Source organism: Anopheles stephensi, chromosome 3 (genome assembly GCF_013141755.1).
Source record: "Anopheles stephensi strain Indian chromosome 3, UCI_ANSTEP_V1.0, whole genome shotgun sequence".
Classification (NCBI taxonomy): domain Eukaryota; kingdom Metazoa; phylum Arthropoda; class Insecta; order Diptera; family Culicidae; genus Anopheles; species Anopheles stephensi.
This window is the reverse complement of record NC_050203.1, coordinates 28241598-28257869: the sequence shown is the minus strand read 5'-3', so window position 1 is coordinate 28257869 and position 16272 is coordinate 28241598. Positions and strand designations below refer to the sequence as shown.

The window sequence follows — 16272 nt, the reverse complement described above, 5'->3', positions numbered from 1 at the left end:
CGAAACGATTCATCTGCCCGGAACGATAGTTCCGTGCTGTACCGTGCCCATCACTATGAAGAAAAATCAATCAAAATTTTGGTCTCTCGTAAAACAATCGTAAAATCGTAGAAATCCACCGTAGTGCGTGCGTTTGCGGCTCCCAAAAGACGGGCCAGGGCCCGATAAGAATATGCATTAGGCCAAACGGCAGTAAAGCAGAGTTCTTTTTGTTTTCTGTTCGTGGTACTTGCTGGTTGCTGCTTTTGCGTACACCTTGATTTGTGCGATTCATCCAGTGCAAGAGTGCGCTACGGCTCTGGCGGATTTGTTTTCGTCCTACGTCGCAGTGTGTACGTATGTGTGTGTGTCTGTGTCCGTTCCGTTCTGTCCAGCTCAGGTGCATTCAGGAATCGTCCAGATGCTGCGGGCTGCTGGTGCATGCACAGTGTCCAAGAAGCTGAATCGTTGCTAGACTTGCCAACAAATCCAGCCAAACTCGTCCAGTGCGTCATAAGGGCTAGCAGGCAAACCAGTGGGCTAAACCCCGTCAGGAAAACCCGTCTGGAAATGGAATAGCAAAGGAGAAGGAAAACGTTTGTACGAGACACGATGCGCAGGATGTGTACGATGGAAAAAGTGTACACGTGTGTATGCGCGTGCTAACCTGCCCTGGGAGTGTTCCCGGTGATGAAACACTAGATCCGGTGTGAGCGTACGAGTGTGTGTGTGGCTGTGCGTGGAAAAAGTGAACAGTCCCTTTACTCGGGGTGGAAACAGTCATCAGGACATTCAACCTGCTAGCCGCAGTAGGGCCATCGTTTTCTTTTAGGACATCCAGACTCCCGACTCCGAGTCCGGGTCCGCTTATTTCTCGCGACACAGTTTCAATGAGCCAAGGATCATCACGTCAGGCTGAGCATTGTGTTCCGTTTCTGTTTGCTTTCCGGGATCGGGGAACATATCCGATTGCTGCTGCTGTTTCTGCGCCACGTCCAACAAATGGCACTCTATGAGCAAACCGAAACCACAACAAAGGTTACCCTAGACGACACCGAGACCTGCTGTTGCACTATAGAAACAGCACAAACCATCCATGGGCATACGGTAAGTAGCGTTCATGGGCTGCTTGGACCCCCGTTTTGTAACTTTTGTTTCCGGTGTTCGGTGTGATGGTGGTCTGTCATCTCCGTTTGGCGGTCGATTGGCCGTGGTGGAGTGGAGACGAAGGGATGTGCCTTGATGGGTAACGAAAACGACCCCGATCGAACGATGATGAGTCACAGACACACACGCACACACACCGCACCCACACCTACTTGCACGCTCGCACACATACACCGGCCAAATGCCAGAGCGGAATGGAATATCCTTTTCTGCTTCCGGTAGCTTTTAAGTTCCTTCCTCTCCCTGTTCAGTCTCCCCCTATCCCGAGCTTACACTATGTCCGTGCCGTGTTGTTCTTACTATCCTGTATTTTCTGTTTCTTTTCGTCCTTGCGACATGATTTTATTTTTATCGGTTTTTGTGGCCCGCTCTTTCAACCCATTCCCCACGAAATCCTTCCATCATCACACCATGTGTACGTATGTATGTGTGTCACCGGAACAACGGCTCAACCCCACAGGAGTATGTGCTGCGAGTACAGCGTGGACCGTGCCCGGAAAACAGCTGGCGCATTCTGCGGCGCTACAATGATTTTGCATCGCTCAACAAGTGTTTGCAAATTTCCGGGATCGATTTGTCATTCCCGGGCAAGAAGCTAATTGGTAAGTGGCAAGAGCGGTTGCACAACGCCGTTGCAAGTTGGAAAAAGGAAGCTGTACGCATGATGTCCCCGGGGTGTTTAATTTACCGTAATGTTTGCAATATAACTATGTGGATTTAAGTGTATTACCTTTTTTTATCTTTTGGTTTTATTGTAGTCAAACCCCTCTGTTCTCGGGGGTGTGAAAATGTTGCAGGCGTAAAGAGCGAGAGTTGTCCAATGCGAGAAACACGAAGCTGCACCACCCAACCGACCAACATTCAACAGCATAGAATAGCCGGTGAAAAATGCTGTAAAGCGACCGAGCAGAAAAAAAAAGCTCTCTGGCGCCAGTAGAGGAAATAGTAATAACGTAAAACCGTACGCTAGCGAAAACGAAAAAAAAGGGAAGGATCGAACGGTACGGAAAGCGAGTGGGAAGGTGTGGACGACACACGCATGTCGTCGCCACCACCACTACACAACGAAGCCACGGAAAGCGGCAGTCCGGTTCCGATCGATAGATGTTTTTGTTTTACACATTCCCACCCTATCGATGGTTTCTCCCGTCCCCATCGGACTCGTTTTTCCTCCTCCGGACGTACATATCCTTGTTGGCAAAAGGGGGGTTGGTGGGTGGGAAGTGAGTTTTGGGGGTGGCCGTTTGCTATTTGCTTTTCTTGCACACCAACCAACCAGCCAACCAATCCCCCACCCCTCCCCACCCACCACACTCATCTTCCGGTTTTCGGTCATGGCTGTACAGATACAGCTTGTGCCCCGCGTGTTTGCTGCTCGCTGATGCATCCATTTCCCTTTTTCGGTAGAGGACGGATGATGCTTGATGCGTGCGTGTGTGTATTTGGTGTTGTTGTGTGAACGTGTGCACACCGTTTTACAGACAGGGATGATTTACAGTGCTGGCCGCATTTATAGGGACATCATTTTATAAGTTATTTCGTTTGAATGGCTCTTGACTATATGAACTCCAGTAGTTTTTGGAAAAAAGCACACTAAGAGATTTTTTGAGATTAAATTACGTCTATAGTATGTTGTCTCTTCATTTTCTTTAACGATTGTTAAAGAGGTGTATTAAACCTCGGTTAAAAAGGTAATAACTTTTTGGGCTTCAAACCTTCATTGGGGGTGGCCGAGGTGCCCATCTTGACACGGCAGGACCGGGGTTCAATTCCCATCTGGACCGCCTCCCTGCACGTAGGGCTCACTACCTTACTATGGGTAAAACCAAGTCATAGAAAGCCAGAAACGGCAGGCCGAGACCTTTCAAGGTTGTAGTGCCAAGGAAGAAGAAGAAGAACCTTCATTGGAGCTTTCAATTTTTCAAAATGATTCGTACATAGCCTTCATAATGGCTTAATCTCTAATAGTTTACATATTACATATTACAGGTAGGCCTGTAATATGCCTTTAGAACTCACCAGCTCTATAATGCATTAACCAATCGTTATTATTTTTTAAAATTTTGATTGGGTTGTCTATTTTATTTTGGATATCTATTTTGAAAAGGCTGTAGGACCATTTAATATATTTTTTTCCATTGAAGTTGCTATACTTTCAAGAGTTGTATAAATTTTATAGTTTTATAGTTTATATTTTATTCCATTAATCAACACCGCTGCACTGTATGAGCATGTTAGCAAGCAACAAAGGTCAGTGAAGTGATGTACGCGAGCCACCACTATGGCAGGACACGTTTTGTTACTGTATTTTTTTTATCCTCACTACACAACGTCTCCATTACGAGCTGCCCTGTTATTCCCACTAACCGGATTCGGTTTCGTATCGTCCTATGTTCGATAGCAGTGGGCACACTCTCGCTCTTTCGCTTCACGAGACTCTAACTTTGCCCGCCCGTACAGGGACTCTGGTCCTAGCCGGGCAAAGGCCTCGTAACCAGCTCGCCATAGTGGCTACAACAGTTTCATTAGAGATACGCTTTTAATCGGATCACATTCTCTCTCTCTCTCTCTCTCTCTCTCTCTCTCTCTCTCTTCATTCCTTTGTCCGTGTATCGCAATCTACACTGCTTCCGGTTCCTTAATTTACAACCACATCACATGCCACCCCCACTCCCGGGCCGTTTGACTTCCTTCCCTTCCCTAGGTAATATGCGCCCAGATTTCGTAGCTGAACGGTTGAACGCATTACAGGAGTATATAAATCAGGTACTAATGAATCCCATTTTGGCATCATCGTTACCAACCAAAAAGTTCATCGATCCGGACAGTTACTCGACGCCGTTCCATGGTAGGTACCGCCCAGCCAATCGCCCGTATTCGGTTGCGTTACATTTTTGGGTTAATGGTTCTCCATTCGACAGATTTGGCCCTACAGTATGCGTCGATGAGCTTGCGCACCGAGGGCGTGTATACGCTCGGGCAGTCGCTCGGTCCGATTGGATGGCGCCTGCGGAAACACTATTTCAAGGTGGTACACAAACCGCAGGGCAACAAGCATTCGCCGGGCCATTCGACGACAAAGCACCATCTGATCAAGTCGAGCTCGCAATCGCACGGCAAGCAGCACACGACGCAGGTATGCGTCACTACCTCGACCGAGAAGGATTACAACAGCAGCACAAGGGACCACAGTGGCCGCGATGATCTTATCCTGAGCTGGACCGAGTTCGGTCCCGATCGGTACATTGACGAGAAGGACATACATACGGTGTTGAAGAATTTCGGCGGCGTCGCACACCCGTACATCGTGCCGATCGAGCATATCGCGTCGAACGATACCGGGGCGCTGGTGATACGGAAGTTTTACAAGCAGGGCAGCCTGAAGGATGTGCTGTGCTCCGCCAGTCCGTGCAATCCGTTCCTATCGAAGTACGGCAGTCCGAAGGGAAGAACGCCGTTGCCGCTGAAGGATTTGGCGCTGTACGCACGGCAAATCCTGGAAGCGATTCGATTCCTACACTCGAAGGGTATGGCGTGTGGGCATGTGCACTGCGGCAACGTGATAGTGGTGGACGGGATCGCGAAGCTGATGGATGTGGAGAACTTTATCTTTGGCGTACCCTCCTTCTATCGGCCGTTTTTCGTGCAGCACAGCAAAATCAACACGTGCGAAGCGATCGACGTGTACGGGTTTGGCCATTTGCTGTACGAGATGTGTATGGGCTACCCGTTGCAGGATTCGTACGCACGCCAAATAAGCGACTGTCCGGATAGTTTAAGTAAGCAGAATGAAGGGTGTGTGTGTGTGTAGCATTCGTCGCGATACATTGTTCTCTTGGGGTTTCTTTGTAGAATCACTGCTGGAATCGATCCTATCGAAAGATGCCTGCAAATCCTCGCTTCCTACACTCGATCAGCTGACGACGCACCCGTTCTTCAGCGAGTATGCAGGGCATTTTAACGAACTGTACGCGACGACGATCGCTGTTCAGAAGCCACATCTAAAGTTCTCTACCAGCGCCAAAGAGCAGCTAAAGCTGGCAGTTCAAAAGACTGAGAATCGTGTCCGCGACGAACAGCGCTCCGTCAAGAACCAGAAGCGTTTGGTTCGGGTGCAGGAGATGATGACGTCCGAGGAGGAGAAGAAAAAGATCAAACAGAAGGCTGTGAGTGATGTTTACGATTACGGCGCGCGAGCCGGTGTTACCGTTCGATCTCTATTCTAATGCCTCGCTATGTGCTTTGGTTCGTTCTTTTCAAAAATCCTTACCTTATACTTCACTGTAGAAACACGAGCAGAAGCAGGCAAAGCTGCGCGCTCAAAACTCGCTCCAGCTAAACAACGGTCCACCGATGACCGGACCGTCCGGGATGGCCGCCACAGTGCATCTGTCCAGCTCGACCGGCGGTATCGTGAAGTCGGACAGTGCCAACAGCATTACCTCACCGCAGGAAGCACTGATGTCACCGCCGCCCCACGCAACAGACAGCGGCGGAAGTACGTCCCCCCAGCCACCTCCCTCAGCGCCACCGATTCCGGGCCCACCCTCATCGTTACCACTGTTTCCTGTTCCCGCCGATTCCGGTGCCTCCGGTGGCGCCAGCGCTTCAGGTAAGCTTGCGAAGTCAATTTCCGGCGACGAATCGACTACCGGTAACCGCAGCGCTCTGCTACAATCGATTTGCAATTTTAACAAAAGCGGACTGAAAAAGATCAGCCCAACCGATGAGGGTGGAAAATAAAATCGCTTCGCCGCTTATCCGTCGTTGCTCCCGGTTGCATTGGTCGCCGCCACACGGAAAAGGCTGTTTATAGGCAAACACACACACACACACACACACTAGTGTAATAGCAACCATTGGGATTGTATGAAACGCTCGTTTGCATCGTTGCTATGTTTGCTATGTTTTGTGGGCTGTGGGACTGAACCACTGACTGAAAGAGGGGGAAAAAGCGGAAGAAACGATCTTCGCACGCCAAACATACGCGTGCACGCTACATCGTTCACAAATCAAACGCAAGTGAGAAGGGATTTCGGAAAAACATAGACAAACACACGCAGGCAGAGGATGAGAGCACGATTTTTGGACCAATTTTTCATAACACTAGTAGCAAAATCAAATCCCAAAACATTATTAACTACATAAATACTTAACAAAGCATTGAGTGTAAATGAAGCGAGGATAAATAAGAAACCAAACAAAACAGTCGTGTAGCCAAAGTAATAGAAGTACGTAAGAAGGAAACGAAAGTAACACTAGAAATGTGGGAATCGGCGAAGGTGCAACCGAAACCGTTGTTAGCTTTTTCTTTTGCGCTTAAATATGGTTTTGTGTGATATTTGTTTTTGAAAAAAAGCAGTAAAGTTTTGAATGGTTTTCGTATATTTAGGAAAAAAAAATCAAATACTTTTCGTACTCTCTATGTTCCTTCATGTAGTTATTTATTGGACTAAGGAGCAGGGCAAGGTCCACAGGCTGCATGTGAAGGTCCACAAGTGCACAGTGAAATGAGAACGTGAAAAGATAGGACAAAATGATTTTATTTAAACTCACAGTTAGTTTTATACTTCAAATATGTCAATCATTCTCATTCGGCGAAATCATTTTTTACAGCAAAATTTAGTGATAACTTTAACATAATTTTGCATAAATTTTGAGCTCAAATAATTATTTTTTATTTTGTTGTATTACGTTATTTTTTTTTTTATTCCTCAAGAACGGCCTGGCCGTATTGCTATATAAATGATTTTTATAAATACCTTAATATACCTATTCATCTAGTTTTGGGTACCGTTTTAGCAAGTTTTAAAATACATACGTAAATGCAACATTTGATTTTATTTAAATAATAAAAAAAACATACACCAGTATTGAGCAACAATAGGATCGAACGTATTAAATACATTGAAAAAAACAATATAAAGTGATAAAATATCTTTTGAATACTGTAACGAGCTTTTATTAAGTTTAATTTACATTATGTTTATATAATTAACGGTTAATTTAAATATCACTTATATGTCCTACGTGCTCATGTACGCAATTCACCGAGAACTTACACCTATGGACCTAACCTACTCCTTAGCCATTTATTGTTATCACATCAATTAATGAATATCCGTTTGTTGAGGTGTATTTCGTTAAATGTTTGAGACACCAGTTTGCTTGTGCTACATTATATGGAAGCATTGTTTCGTTTTAAATTCGTCAAGTGTCCGAGGCACACGAAGGCACACATAGAACTGTATATTTATTCTTTGTTATTACTCAGAAGCCAAATATTTAGACATAATTTAGACAAGCCAAATGCAGAGAGAGAGAGAGAAAAGCGAGTTGTTGTATTTGTAGCATTGATTTACAGAGGAAAGGAACTAGGAAAACCCCCCATTACGATAGCGAATATTGGCGAAAGGGTAAAAAGGAACCTCAGTTGGATATTGATAGGAATTTTAACCACACATACCATCCGTTTCCGTGTTTGCGGAATGTAATTGCATTACAGCAGGACTACCAATTCCATTAGTGTGTGTAGCTGGGTAGCTGGTTTATTAGTAAGATTATGATAAAAATAGGCACGAGAGATATTGATTTCGATGCTGCGTTCGTATGTCGTATGGCCCTTCGTTACAGTACGAGTACATTTCTAAGTTTCTAAACTATTCGCACTTGACCGGAAATTGACTTTTTCGAACATTTCATCAAAACACCCCTATCACATCTCTGCCTTGCTGCGTGCAACATAATATTTGATGGAAATGAAATTTGACAAATATTGAACTTAACGCCTAATGTTTTCAAAAAAAAAAAAACAAAAGAGAAAGTAAACAAATCTATATGCATAAATATATCATCACTGTGGAGATTATTTGTGATATTGTACCGTACCGCCGTACCGCTAGCACGGAATTGCGTATTAAGTATAGTTGTGTCAGTCTGCTATCTTACTTTCAACCAAAAGAGAGAAAAAAAACGGAATAATGTAAATTTAAATCATGACCTACGCTTGTTAATGTTTAGTGCAAAACTGCAAAATTGACTTGTGATATGAGTTGTATTATAACCGATTTGTTAACACCGATTTGTTTTATGTTTACACTATCCCGTCTATAATTTGCATAGCCAAACGTTCGACGCATAGTAAGGAACATAAGTGTGGGAAGTAATCCGTGCATCAGTTGAATAGATTTCGTCTTTAAAATTAACAGCTGAAAATGTTTCCTGAGTTAATGCCGCAGAATGCAAGATGGTAGATGTATACCTAAATATACTTATTATACACATACATAGATATCATTATCGTCCGTTGTAATTGCCGATCGAGAGAGAGAGAGAGAGAAAGAGATAGATGGAAAGAAAAAACATTGTTCGCTGATGGAAATGATCTTATGAGCAAAACACAAACACACTGACAGACACGCTAACACTAACTCTGACGAAAGAGGAACAGGAGCACATCTTAACCTAATCGGACAAACTAGGCTTTTTAAAAAAATGTATAACGGACGCATCTGTTTCAAGCGGTTGATTGGTAGTGTGGTAGCAGACTGTCGGTACCGCCCGGCCGATTCACCATGGTCACTAGCGTATGATAAAGCGGCTAGAGCCACGTAGCGAACTATCGCGTACCGTACCATAATATTATTAATAACAATAGATGTTGTATTTGCATCTGAGGCTTTAGTGTACTGCTAAAATGGTGGCCCTCGCGTCACTGAGAAGATTCGAACGGCTGTCTAGGAGGGTGGTCACCATCGTTGGTGGTGTTTCGCTTTCAAAGGGACGCTTCCAGTCCAAAGATGTGCGATAAAGCAAACCAAACTAAAAGTATATGTTTAGTGCCATTACGTTCTAGATAACAAACAAAAAAACAAAATACTGAAATTAAAACATTTAAAATATTTAAACAGAAAAACAAACACACACACGGAAAGAGCGACATATAAAGGACAACACAAACATGAACCAAGGCGCAGAAAAACATGCGAAGAAGCAGAGCATAGTTATACCGGTCTGGCCGTCCTTACAGCAGCAACATTCGCGCATCAGTTTTGCGGACCTTTCGCTCCGGTATAGGGGGGATAGCGATAGACATGAATTAATATCACCCGTAACAATAGTCCACACGTGGAAGTATTTTACTGCTGTTGAGACGTTACAATGAGAATCTTCTACACGTTATTATACATATACATATATATACATATACATATAAATATATATTTACTAAAGCGCTAGTAAAAAGTAAACAAAACCAACACATCTGATCACAGATAAACAAAATCAACAAAACCAACTGTATTTCTTACTATAATTGTGATTTTATGTGGAAAAAAGTGTATCCTGATATATCTCCCTTTGATAACAATATTATACAATCATAAACGAAACACGAAACACGATGGGGGAGAAAGGACAGCAGCGCACAACTGTTGGGAAATGGATGCGGCACATTTGGGGGGGAAAAAAAACGATGGAACAAATCTGTAACGAAGGAAGAAATTATTCATATTAACTGTGTAACGCACGTGAGTAAACAACTAAATGCTGAACTAAAAACAAATTTAACAAAAAACAAAACACACACACATTAAATGTAAACCATTCCGTAATGATAAAAAGTAAAACAAAGAAACAAACAGGCAAGAGATCAAAACGCATACCCCACCACGATCCTAATGTGGAGGCGGTAGTCGGTAGCTGAAGTGGGAATAAGGAATTTTAACGTAACGTTTAAAGAAAAGTTTCTTAAAAAAAACCATCTGACAAAGTGGTTGAACAGCGAGATAGGGAAAGATAGAGGGAACTAAAGTATTTAACGATGTGCTAACTAGAAAACGATGACTTGGAGGGTGATGCACTTTTGCAGATGTTGCTTTCGATATGTATTTGTAAATGTTTGCTTTTACATTGGTGTTTAAGTGCATGAGACATTCCATGCTGATCCTATGTTCAATAGAACTGATCCTAGCGTTGCGATTTTAAAATGGCTTTTGTTTCATTTAATTAATGCTATTGCCTGTTACTGTTGTATTTTATGTAATGGATTGATCTGTTTTGTATTAAAAAAAATCATATTTATATCAGATTTAAATGATGAAGTTTAAACAAAAAAATTAAACTATTTTGTGCTAGTTGTGGCCGGTTTCTTGCCCATAGTCTTAGCCCAATTTTTAACGCACCCTGTGCATGCTAATCCCTCAGCAGTGCTCGTACATTACACATGTAACGCTAATGTAACGCGAACGGAAGGAACAACAAAAGTTAAACAGAACATTAATGTAGAGCGCGTTAGCGTAGTGCAAGAGAATCAATCAACCGAAGAAGAGATAGAAGTAAACATAAATGGGCGCAAACAAAAAAAAAAACAAAAACAGTGGCCCGAACACAAACTAAATACAATAGAAATCATAACGGAAGTGTAGTATTACCGGAAGATGCATTGCTCGTCGTCGTCGTCGTCGTCGTCATACTCGTAACATTGTCGTAGTTAAACATCTTATCAACTTTTGTCATAAATTTGGAAGCAGCCGTGCTGTTTGCCGGGCGTAGCGTGTGTGGTGCAAGATTTCTTGGCGTGAGAATAAGTGCTGCGGCTTCCTACTAGCGCGGGAAAGAAAACGCAAACACGAAAACCAAAGCATGGAAGAGAAGCAAAACAAGACAAAGGAAAACTATCGTAAAACTGAATCTCTTAACATCTTTCTATTACAACCAATCAAAAAAACGGATAAATAAAGAACCTGTCTTCATTGGAGTACGTTGTGAGTAGCGCTGTTGTGTGGTGTTGTTATTGTATTACTGAAGTTTTTGCAACAGTTCAATTCAATTCTATATAATTTTAAATTCATTTTATATTAGATTGTCAGAAAGCAGAGAAATATTATTTATTTTTTATTATTTTACTTATAGCAATTGTTTACTCTTAAACTGTCATTTAACGAATCATGTGACAATTTTAACTATTTAAAAGTAAGAAAGGTCATCACGAAAAAGGTGTGTAATATTTTATATAAATTTTCGATTTTTTTAGATAAAAACATTGATGCAAAATTTCACAAAAAAAGACTTTACGAACTGGACTTGTTTGGTGCCATTCTCATTACATGACCAGACCTAAATTCAGACCTTTGATTCAAGATTCTATTTCAGATAAAAAGAGCTCTTTATTACAGTATTGTTTATTGTCATTATAATTCAACCGGCCACGCAGAGCCCCCTTGAACCCTAATTGTTAAGACACTTAACAGTTATAAGGACGGACGGATCGATATATATATTATATCGCGGCACATACGGAGAAAGGGATCAAAGGTGCCAAAACAGGTTCGGCGATCCTCTATGTCAAGCAGCGTCCTTGGGCGAAGCGGCCTGGTTGGGACGTATAAGTTAAGCGCAGAGAGTAGTGTTGGGGAGTCGATCCGGTAGTCCAAAAGTCCCGCAACAAAAAGTCTCTGGGCGTTGCAGTTACGCTGGTTCAGCGACTCGATACCCAAAAGCGCACAGCGAGCATCGTAGTCCACTTGGACCCTCCAGAAGCGCAATGAGAACCGGGTGAATTTGCGCTAGACGGATTCCAAACGGGCCAGGGGCCGAGCAGCAGATGGCCACCATACAATCGAGGCATATTCCAGCACCGATCGAACCAAGGAGCAGTAGAGCGTCTTGAGCGGAGACCGGGTCCGTGAAGTCGCGAGTAAGTTGCTTAAGCAAGCCTATCAGCTGGTTACCCTTGGTGACGACGTGTTCGAGCTGTTTGTGGAAGCTCTGCTTCTCATCGAGGAGTACTCCTAAATCCCTAACACAGCTTTTGCGGACAATAGCAGGACCGTTTAATGTGTCCACACCAGAGGACAGCGCTTTCCCGTGAACGTTACGACAACACACTTCTCAACACACAATTCAAGACCATTCTCTGAACACCAGGATTGGAATGAACAGAGTGTAGCTTGAAGGCGCAGTTGGTCGGACTGGTCTTGGATCGACAGGAATAGCTTCACCACATCAGCAAACAGTAGGTGGCTTCCAGCGGGGAGCAGTAGCAAGGAATGCGGGACACTATCAAAGGCAGCTTTGATGTCCGTATATACCGCGTCCACCTGGGAGCCGGAGTCGATGGTCCTGTGGCATAGACTGACAAATTCAACCAAGTTTGTGGTGGTTGAGCGCTTGGGGACGAATCCGTGTTGAGTAGTGCTGAGGTAGTTCGAGGCAGCAGCGAGAAGAGGTTCGTACACAACAAGCTCGAAAACCTTAGCGCAGACGCAAAGCGATGTGATGCCGCAGTAATTACAGACGCTGGATTAATAGCTAGCTGTTCTATTGTCCTTATACAAAACAAGTCTTCCGAGCATCTTAATTAATTTGCAAAACTAATAATGTAGTAGCGAATTACAATTTACAAGCTTACTGCTGAATACCTTCAGAAGCGCCCAATTGAATCTCCTCCTTTACCAAGGAATTTTCAAATTAATCCAGAACAAGAGTTATTGATTATGAAAGCGTTTCCAAGCGTAGTTGAGCTAATTTGTAATTTGCTACCACAAATTAGTTGAGCTAATTTGTAATTTGCTACCACATATTTGCCTACCGGCAAATAGAATTACCAGAGAACAAGACTTTCAAGGACTAAAGTCAATCAATAAGTCATATAGGAATTATTGCAATCAACCTTTTTCCACACTCCTCCATGTTAGTTAAGGGTTAAATACGCCTGAACATCCCGCTATAGTGTTCAACGCGCAACAAGCACCCCAAAATAGCGCCAGCCTATAGTTTACAGTGTGAATATAGGTCAAACTGATTAACCCTCCATTGTTACCCTCGTAAAACACTCACACACACACACACACTTCATTATGATTGTCTACGGATCGATTAGTTTGCGAGCGGAACAATTATGTCAAACCGAACAACATCATTACCGATCGGTGGTGGAAATCAATTTAAGATAAACTTTCAAACCCACTGACCACAGGCAGGTCCGGCGCAGGCCATAATGGTGGGGTTGTAAAGGGATGAAAAACAAACACTACAAAAACCACCGGTTTGTACGCCAAACAGTGGGTGGGGGAGGGGATAAAGCTGGCGACCCTCCCGACCATTAATGTCTTTATTTCATTCGTTGATCCAACCAAACCCGACCCGGTTTGCCTGGGACGGTCTGGGGCGAGTGCTCGGTTTTGACAGAGGCGGTTATGAAAAAAGGGTTTCATTCTCACACTCCAACGAAAAACTCACCCAACCCGTGGGAAGGTCCTCGATAGCCGTTGTACGTGAAACACCGTACACGGCTAGGCAAGCGTCCTTTTCGACCCGTCTGAAGTGTCCTTTACGTTACGCCTGTCGCCACCACAGACAATGCAGAAACTCTCTCTCTCTCTCTCCCGTCAACACGAACCACCACCATGGTCCGGCGACCAGGATTCCCTGACCGCTGAAGTGCTCGCATCTGGACAAACAATAAACAAATTCATTAACCCCACCGTGATTACTTTTTACACACTCCGACGGGACCGACCGGAAAGGAAATGGGGCGGCAGGGACCGTTGGTTTGGCGTGTGGCTGAAATTCCATGATCCCCATGTTTAACCCGCTGTGTTCCACCCAACCGGTCGAAGCCAAGGCTTTTTCGCTTCGGGTCAAAGGATGTAGCGTGTGCGCGTCACGGTACGGCAAACGGGGATGAAGTTGTTTGCTCTTTCATAAAGCCTCGACATAAAGACAATGTTTTGATGGCGACCGGGTTCGTGCGGTAGATTTATCAGCCGAACCGTCGTAGGTAGCCTGCCTGCTCGCTGGTTTTCGCCTCCTCGTTCTAATGAGCACGGGTGTGCGCGCGTTGCGTTTAATGTAATGGATGAGTTGTTACGTTGTTGTATCGTTGAATAAAATCGTCCCCGTCATCATCCCCGGCTACAGGTGTTGGACTACGGGGGGGGTTGGAGTTGCTTGAGCAAGACATGATCCGCGGATGGGAACGCTAAATGGTCAATGTTTTAATATTTCATTGTAATGCCTACCAGCGGTGGAACATCGAAAGGACATCGCGTGAACGATATATGAGAAGGGGGGGAGAGATTTTTGTAAGGGGTGAAATGAATCAATTCACCAGTTTAACACATTCGGTATTGTTAACGATTTAGCTGAAAAGGGCATAGAGTATTAAAGGTTATGCTTCATAAATAGATGAATAGATAGCCCGCAAAAGAATGCTTCGGAGTAACTAGCAGACTGGAGAACCTACTGGGAACGTTACATCAACTGGCAAATAGCAGTTTGCGTTATAATTATACGGCGTGTCTTCCAAATTACTAAGAAGCAAGATGACATCCAACCGATCAATTTTATCCAAAAAATAAAATATCTGTACCGAAACAAGATTAAGTTCAATAACCACAGACAACGCCGTGTGTTAGTTGATTAGGCTTTGGGACACTAGGTTACTGACTCCAGCTATATTTAAGTCAATCGATTCAAAACTTCAGCAATTTTTGGACAAAAAGATTAGTTAGCAAGTAAAATTGTTTAAATTGGAGCAAGACAAATCCACACCAGGCAGTGACCGCCGCTCGGGGCCTTGTCGGTTAGGGGGGCCTCGTCGGTTAGGGGAGCCTCATCGGTGAGGGAAATCCTGTTGTTTCCCTCTAAAATCACAATTAGAGTGGCCTCAACTGCCATTCCGCTCGGCGCCTCCAAAAATCTTGACAATGTCGCTAGGTGTATTTGGTGTGTATTTTATGGTTGGACTGCAAACAAGCGATCACAGCTCATCACTCAGACTTTTATCCGATGGGCTTATGTTTAATGCCAGGTCTATCCTAAGGGGCGGCCCGGTGGTAGATGTGACAGCGGCACCGGTCTTCACACGGCAGAACCATGGTTCAGGTCTCTTCTGAACCGTTCCCTTATAGTGCGGGCTGACTATCCAACAATGCGGTAACAATAAGTCTAGTAAACCATAAATGGTAGGCATGACCTAAGAGGTCGTTAGTACAATAAAGAAGAAGAAGATCCAAATCATGGCCTGCTGCAAGAATCCTAGCGCGCGGTTGTCTGCTAATCCTGTGGACGCTTCAACGCCAGCACTCCATCGCAGTTTAGGCCTGTCACGCCTGCTCTGTGCGTGTGGACGGCCTAAAAGGACTTTACGGGCTGGGTCGTCCGGTGTCATTCTTATGACATGATTAGTTCACCCGAGCCTGGCGAGTCTAATATCCGCTGCACGAATGTTAGATCACCGTACAGCTCGTAGAGTTTTTCATTATAGCAGATCCCTCATTGTCCTTCCATACATACAGACAAGCCTGAGTCTCAGAGGTGTATGTGTGTACTGGCTGCATGGGTTAGCATGGTCGCTGGTGTTGCCACCATCATTACGATTTTCGCCTTGTTAATCTCCAACCCGCTAGGTATAGTGCCGCTCGCTCGATCCTTTAGTAGGCTTATGGTACATAGGAGAGCCTCAAACCATCTGATGTCTATGTCACCAGCATATGCCATATATGGATATATTCAGTCGAATAAAATCGATAGGGTCGTTTTTATTTGTATAATTATTTTAAAGTTGAACATTTTTTTGTAAAGTCCATGATTCTTGTAATAGGTCCAGGTACGTTGACAACGGTTTGTAATTTTATTTTAAGCAACATTATAACAAAAGTAATTCAAATCAAATATAGAAATATTTTATAATCATACAAAGCCATGTAAAATCTAAATTTCTATACATCCGAAGGAAAAAAATAGAACAAAATTGAGAAACTTCAGGGTCATGTCTCATCTTAATAATTACGTTTCTCTGCATCCCTTCCACGCTAAATTATAGTATCCACGCTTTTTGCCACAACACGCTGCACGCAGACTGAATGTTTTAATTAATTTTTATTCATCGTTTCATGCTCTAGCCGGCCGAATGAACGACGGGGATACCACCAGCTACGATCGGCTAAAAATAACCCAACCAAGGTGGTTAGATTGAATAACATGTTTGCTAGCAGTAGATCACCACCAAAACGAAAAAAGTAAAAACGGGAAAAAAAACCCCGGCGCCACCCGAACGCAAGCGAGAGCAAGAGCAGAACAAACGGCACGTGAAAAAGATCCAACGAAAACGGATTATGGTCG

General features: G+C 43.8%; 1 protein-coding gene across 8 annotated transcripts; it reads left to right on the top strand.

The window, feature by feature from the left end:
• The first annotated feature begins 53 nt into the window (after positions 1-53).
• Positions 54-10914, top strand: LOC118509876 (PX domain-containing protein kinase-like protein). Of its 8 annotated transcripts, none has more exons than XM_036051109.1 (7): positions 54-1086; positions 1607-1748; positions 3851-3994; positions 4068-4925; positions 4999-5312; positions 5446-5758; positions 9057-10914. In XM_036051109.1, exons 1-7 carry the CDS (start codon positions 982-984, stop codon positions 9308-9310), a joined length of 2130 nt encoding a protein of 709 aa, XP_035907002.1. In that variant the 5' UTR covers positions 54-981; the 3' UTR covers positions 9311-10914. The 8 variants fall into 8 exon arrangements, with proteins under 8 accessions (XP_035907002.1, XP_035907001.1, XP_035907007.1 ...); XM_036051108.1 differs by having other exon boundaries at positions 55-1086; positions 5434-5758; XM_036051112.1 differs by having other exon boundaries at positions 56-1086; positions 5434-5758; positions 5847-10906.
• The last annotated feature ends 5358 nt before the right edge of the window (positions 10915-16272 follow it).

What these genes read in the sequence shown, in the direction of transcription:
- LOC118509876 (XM_036051108.1), top strand. Translation starts at nt 982, where the DNA reads ATGGCACTCTATGAGCAAACCGAAACCACAACAAAGGTTACCCTAGAC. An exon ending in CGACTGTCCGGATAGTTTAA is followed by an intron (nt 4,926 to 4,998) that starts GTAAGCAGAATG and finishes GTTTCTTTGTAG; the next exon opens with AATCACTGCTGGAATCGATC. An exon ending in CGGTGGCGCCAGCGCTTCAG is followed by an intron (nt 5,759 to 9,056) that starts GTAAGCTTGCGA and finishes ATATTTAAACAG; the next exon opens with AAAAACAAACACACACACGG.